The sequence below is a fragment of the Limulus polyphemus genome, unplaced genomic scaffold, assembly GCF_000517525.1.
Source record: "Limulus polyphemus unplaced genomic scaffold, Limulus_polyphemus-2.1.2 Scaffold6026, whole genome shotgun sequence".
Taxonomy (NCBI): domain Eukaryota; kingdom Metazoa; phylum Arthropoda; class Merostomata; order Xiphosura; family Limulidae; genus Limulus; species Limulus polyphemus.
The window spans coordinates 27312-33528 of NW_013671636.1; the positions used below are offsets into that span (position 1 = coordinate 27312).

A 6217-nucleotide genomic window follows, 5' to 3' on the forward strand; every position below is an offset into this window, starting at 1 on the left:
GTTTTGGAAATCTGTGTTCTACAGTTTGTCAGTCCTTTACTTCTATCAGCTTACTTGCTTTGTTTTGGAAATCTGTGTTCTACAGTTTGTCAGTCCTTTACTTCTATCAGTTTACTTGCTTTGTTTTGGAAATCTGTGTTCTACAGTTTGTCAGTCCTTTACTTCTATCAGTTTACTTGCTTTGTTTTGGAAATCTGTGTTCTACAGTTTGTCAGTCCTTTACTTCTATCAGTTTACTTGCTTTGTTTTGGAAATCTATATTCTACAGTTTGTCAGTCCGTTACTTCTATCAGTTTACTTACTTTGTTTTGGAAATCTGTGTTCTTGAGTCTCAATACCATTACTGATTAAAGCTGGCAGTTTTTTAGGGATACACAATGATAAGTGTTATAAATGGCTCAGAGTTTTCAAAATCACAATCACATTGTTAAAGTTATGACAAAGGAACTCAAAATCTGTAATGAAAGTAGTCACCAAGCAGATCACAGGTTTGTCTCCCAAAACATACCAGTAGTATGCAGTGAATTTGTGTGATTTTTTTTAACATGTCTTGTTCCAATGAGGATCTCATGTGGGGAAAGAACTATAATAGTGTAAGCATATTTAAACAGGGTAGACGTGACCAATAAAACATTTGTCCTTATTGAAAAGTAAAATGAGAATTACAACACAGAAATTGATCATTTAGTATCAGTCTATATTGATTATTGGGAAATCAAGATAAACATTAATTCTGGTATTGAAATTTTTCCTACTTTTACTCAAAATACTTGTCTCCGATCACAAGTAGAAAGCAACTAAACTAAATAAGAACAGTGTACAGTGTCTCCAGTCACAAGTAGACAGCAACTAAACTAAATAACAACAGTGTACAGTGTCTCCAGTCACAAGTAGACAGCAACTAAACTAAATAACAACAGTGTACAGTGTCTCCAATCACAAGTAGACAGCAACTAAACTAAATAACAGTGTACAGTGTCTCCAGTCACAAGTAGACAGCAACTAAACTAAATAACAACAGTGTACAGTGTATTTATAATATTGAAATACTTAATGTAGTTCTATTCTTAACAAAATGGTTATTATACAACTAATATTGAACCTGTCATTAACATAAACCTTCCAATATATCATCCTACAGTTTGTTAATATAACAAACTCTTATTCTTTGCACAACTTCAGAATATAACTTCAGTGGAATTTCCATTTGCTGTTGAAACACCAGTGAAGGGACAAATACTATTGTTGTTGTGTACCAATTGTCTGTTTCAACATTATCCAAGGCCACTTAATACACAGCCATGGCCAATTGACATTTCATATAAACATTTTTAGGAAGAAAAAAAAAGCATATGTAGAGGCTGCTGCTTGGGAGCTCATTTATAGTCTAGCCATTTTAGGCTGTACTATTATAATAGAAATACAAGAATGTAGTGGTCTTTCTCATTTACATTCTACTTGTGTTCACTTGTTGATTGATTGTTTTTTGTTATATCTACATTGCTTCATTTTTTATTCCTGATAAGTCATACTGTATTTGGACTTTCAAAATATTATGTGAACCTCTCATTCAGCTAAAACCATTTCAATTTATGTTGAAGAATGTGTGTACATGTCAAATATTGTAGGTGTGTTCTGTTTAAGTAAAGAACCCGTGTTAGTCAATGCTTATTAACTACTTGACTTTTAAATTGAGTGTCGTGTTGGAGGGTTTACTTTAATATGTAATAGTATTATGTGGTTACTCATATTACGTATTTATCATAAATACATTGTTGCATTCATTTGCAATGGAAATTTTAAACTCTGGGGCATAACGGGTCGTTTGGGGGAAATTAAATTAATGCATTTTTGTTCCACCTTAGCAGTTTTCCATACATCAGTTTATGTTACAGTTATTGCACATAGAGTAAAAAATTTTACTAGCATGGTTAAGATAAAGAAATAAGTTACTATGTACCACTATATTTAGCTCTGTTGTTTACTTCTCTGGCACCTACTGTATTTTGAAACAAGAAAATGTATCATGATTTTGTTAGCAAATACAAAGAAAACAGTAGAGTTCAACAGGTATGTTGGACATCTTTAACTTGTAGTAAAAATAAATTATTTAATATTTTTCCAAAAAGAGCTAGTCATAAGATTATGAGTTTTAGCTCACATGGATTTCATTTTGGTGTGTTTAATAATGTTGTAAAAGTGTTTTACATACTTCATGAAACTTGTGTTTTTCAGAGTATGACAGTTGTAAACCAACAGACTGGTCACCAGAAGAAAAGTGTTGTTTTTGTAGTGCAAAAAAGCAGCCACCTTATGTAAGTTCATTTGTTATTTATATGTAGAGGTTCATGTTGTTATTGTAGTGCAAAGAAGCAGCCACCTTCAGTTACTGTTATTTTTATGTAGAGGTCCAAGTTCATGTTGTTATTTTAGTACAAAGAAGCAGCCACCTGCAGTTACTGTTATTTATGTGTAGAGGTCCATGTTCCTGTTGTTATTGTAGTGCAAAGAAGCAGCCACCTTCAGTTACTGTTAGTTATGTGTAGAGGTCCATGTTCATGTTGTTATTGTAGTGCAAAGAAGAAGCCACCTTCAGTTAGTTATTTGTGTGTAGAGGTCCGTGTTCATGTTGATTTTCTGAAGAGATAAGGAAAGTCAAAAACTGGTACTACAATGTTGTATTTTTCAGCGGATTTTGTTGGTGTTGATTTTTTTAACTGTACTTAAATAGTACTAAGAATTATAGTTCAAATATTGATTACATTAAAAACAGGAATATGTTAAATCTTTTACAGTTATTGAAATATTATTAAATACTTCAAAATCAAATGAATTACAGTTTGTCTGTCATTTGCAGAAAGAAAGAAAAACATTAATACAATTTTAATGAAACAAATCTATATGCTTATATAAAAAAGACTTAAGTTTAAATACTTCACTATTCTAAATCCAGAAAGAAGGAGGAATTTTGAATGGTTCCTAACAGGCTTATTTTTCCTAAAATGTACAACAACTTAGCAGTTCTGTACGTATAGTACAAAAATTACAGCTACTACATGCAGTTTGATAAATTGCAATAATAAAACATTATAAAAGATCACAAGGTGACACTGTCAACTAGACAAAGAAACCAAGTTTACTTGTTGAATTCAAGCAGCTTTCATAGTTCATTTTTACTTAGAGAATGTTAAGTACAGACTATATGAGAGATCATGTATTAGTTCTGTGGAGAACAATCCTGAGAGAGTGAAAGCTATAAGACTAAACACCACCAGTATATAATCAACTGGGGCCCTGTTTGCAAAAGTATGTATACAGCATTTTCTTTTTTGTTTAATAATAAAGATTGTGTTTGTTTCATTCAAGTTTGACCCACCTTGTTATATCACATGCAGGATAACTCAGTCAAGTTACCAAATACAGAGTATTCCACAAATTTCCTGACTGACCCTGCTGCTATTAGCTGATCTATCTATCTGATAATTGTGAGAAAATCAGTTCACCTGACAACAACAAAACTATAATTGATTAATAATTCCTATTTTTCTTTTCTATTATATATATATTATTCATTGTTCAGGTTCTTATTGTCTTGCAAGTTGAAGAGATATACATGTGAAGGACCTTTTAAAGGCTCAAAAAAAAAGTTTTTATAGTTCTCCATGTTTCTTCTATTACACTGAATTTGGTATATTGATACATTAATGTATCCTCTGTTATCATAAAGCTTAAGTGATTTTTGTTCTTATCTTGTTTGTTATTGATGTTGTTATTCCATAGTTTGAGGTGGGTACTTCTAAATGATACAACACCTACATTGTGCTTGATATCAGCAGTTCCTATTTCATGAGAATTTTTTGACTGAATGAACTTATGAGGAGAAATAATTTCTTCTATTTCATCTAAGAAGTTTCCAGCAGCATCTTTTGGAAAACTTTGGCTGAGTTCAAAACATTTCAAAGTCAGGTTTGATTATTCTGTATAATTGTTAGGACAAAGACAGAAGGCTAGGTAATGCATACCTTTTTAGACTTCTTAATACTTGTTTAATATCACAGGCTATGCTTCAGCTAAAGTATGTAACACATTTAGTTTTTGAAGTGTTCAAGAAATTCAGCCAGCTGTCTTTTTGTTCTTTCCATAGTAAACTTGATATCCATATGGACATAATAATTGCCTTCATTCTGGAGAACACTACATATCACAACATCTACGTATCTTTTAGTAAACTTGATATCCATATGGACATAATAATGGTCTTCATTCTGGAGAACACTACATATCACGACATCTACGTATCTTTTAGTAAACTTGATATCCATATGGACATAATAATTGCCTTCATTCTGGAGAACACTACATAGCACGACATCTATATATCTTTTAGTAAACTTGATATCCATATGGACATAATAATTGCCTTCATTCTGGAGAACACTACATAGCACGACATCTATATATCTTTTAGTAAACTTGATATCCATATGGACATAATAATCGCCTTCATTCTGGATAACACTACATAGCACGACATCTATATATCTTTAAGTAAACTTGATATCCATATGGACATAATAATTGCCTTCATTCTGGAGAACACTACATAGCACGACATCTATATATGTTTTAGTAAACTTGATATCCATATGGACATAATAATCGCCTTCATTCTGGAGAACACTACATAGCACGACATTTACGTATCTTTTAGTAAACTTGATATCCATATGCCATAGTGGATCGTCTCTCAGACGTGACTTTCCGAATAAAATGTGATCGGTGAATTAAGCTAAAGGTGGTGCATGCCAACAGGCTTTGGATTTATCACGGTCCAGGACATTTCAGTTGGAACAAAGGGAACAACAAAACAATTGACGCTGCTGAAGACGTGTCGCATGAAAAAGCCACTGTCGAAGAAGAAACTACCTGGTTTTGAGAAGGGAAATAGTGAAGCCCTTGATGAAGTTACTACCACTGATGTGACTGTTACCGATAATAAGACATTTCCTGATGGAGCAGATGAACCCCACGTGAAGCAGAAGCCAACAAGACAGAGACCAGTACGGATGAAGATATGTCCTGTAAAATTAAGAGACTTTGTTGTAGTTTAAATCTTGTGTTTGTAAATTCTGTACATTTAATCAAGTTATTGTTAATTATCTATTAATTGTCAGTGAATTATACATTTACATATGCATTATCTTCAAATTTATGTCATCATAGAATTCTTTAATGGGCATAGAGAATAGACTAACAAGATATATTTGCCATTTTAGGACCCTGCTAGTGGTATTTACCATTCTGAAGATGGAAGATGGAGCATGAAAAGTTTCCTTCCAGATGGCATGAAAGGTATTATAATTGTATGATCAGAATGCTTGGATTAAAAATTAGAAGAAATAAAAAGTCCATAATGGATTAATTTTAAATTCTAAACAATATTTAGCAGTTAGTAGTGTAATAGCTTTGTTAGTCTGTCAACTTTAAACCAATCTCTGTTCCATGTTGTAATACATCACTGATGGTGAAGAAGACACGAATATTCAGAAATAACATTTGATAATTAATAAACTCTGTGGTAATAAGTTAGGTATTGGACAAAAATAACCTTTGTTTTTTGTAAAAAAAATTTTTACTGGAATCTTTATAATTTTCTTTTTGTTTTAAAACATCTTATCTAATGAAAAATATAGAAGTCAGAGAATAAAGAAAAAACTTAAAAAGAAAGATAGATATAATAATTATGTATTTAAATATTTATCAAACTAGGATTGAAGAAGTAAAATCATCAAAAAATAAAAGTTACTTGTATATAAAGTATGATGAGCTTTACGTAATAATAGCAGTAGTACAGTTGGCTTACAATTTTATACAACTTTTACACTGCTATATGTAAAATATGTAAAAAATTTCAAATTTACTTTAAAAATATTCCCAGCTTTTAATGGTAAAATGAGCAAAACTGATTTTGTAAAGTTAAATCCAAGAAGGTATGTGAACTGAACTAAAACTATTTATCCTAATAAAATCAATATTTTTAATGAGTGCAATTCTCATTCATTCCAAATTTCTTCCGTAATTAAAATTTAAAATTTTTTTGTAAAAGTTTATTGTTACTAAATTAGAACAATCAAAAAAGAAAGTCATTTACATGTATAACTATGGGTTTGAGTGTTAGATTAGGCTCTGGGTATTATATATATATATATATATATAT

General features: G+C 31.2%; 1 protein-coding gene across 2 annotated transcripts in view; it reads left to right on the forward strand.

Moving 5' to 3' along the window:
• The window catches only part of LOC106473265 (mushroom body large-type Kenyon cell-specific protein 1-like), a 45156-nt gene that overhangs the window by 26762 nt on the left and 12177 nt on the right, over positions 1-6217 (forward strand). For both annotated transcript variants that reach the window (XM_013933950.2, XM_022401734.1), the window contains 2 exons: positions 2236-2315; positions 5277-5352. In XM_013933950.2, the coding sequence (XP_013789404.1) occupies positions 2236-2315; positions 5277-5352 (156 nt within the window). The remainder of the gene's footprint in view (positions 1-2235; positions 2316-5276; positions 5353-6217) is intronic.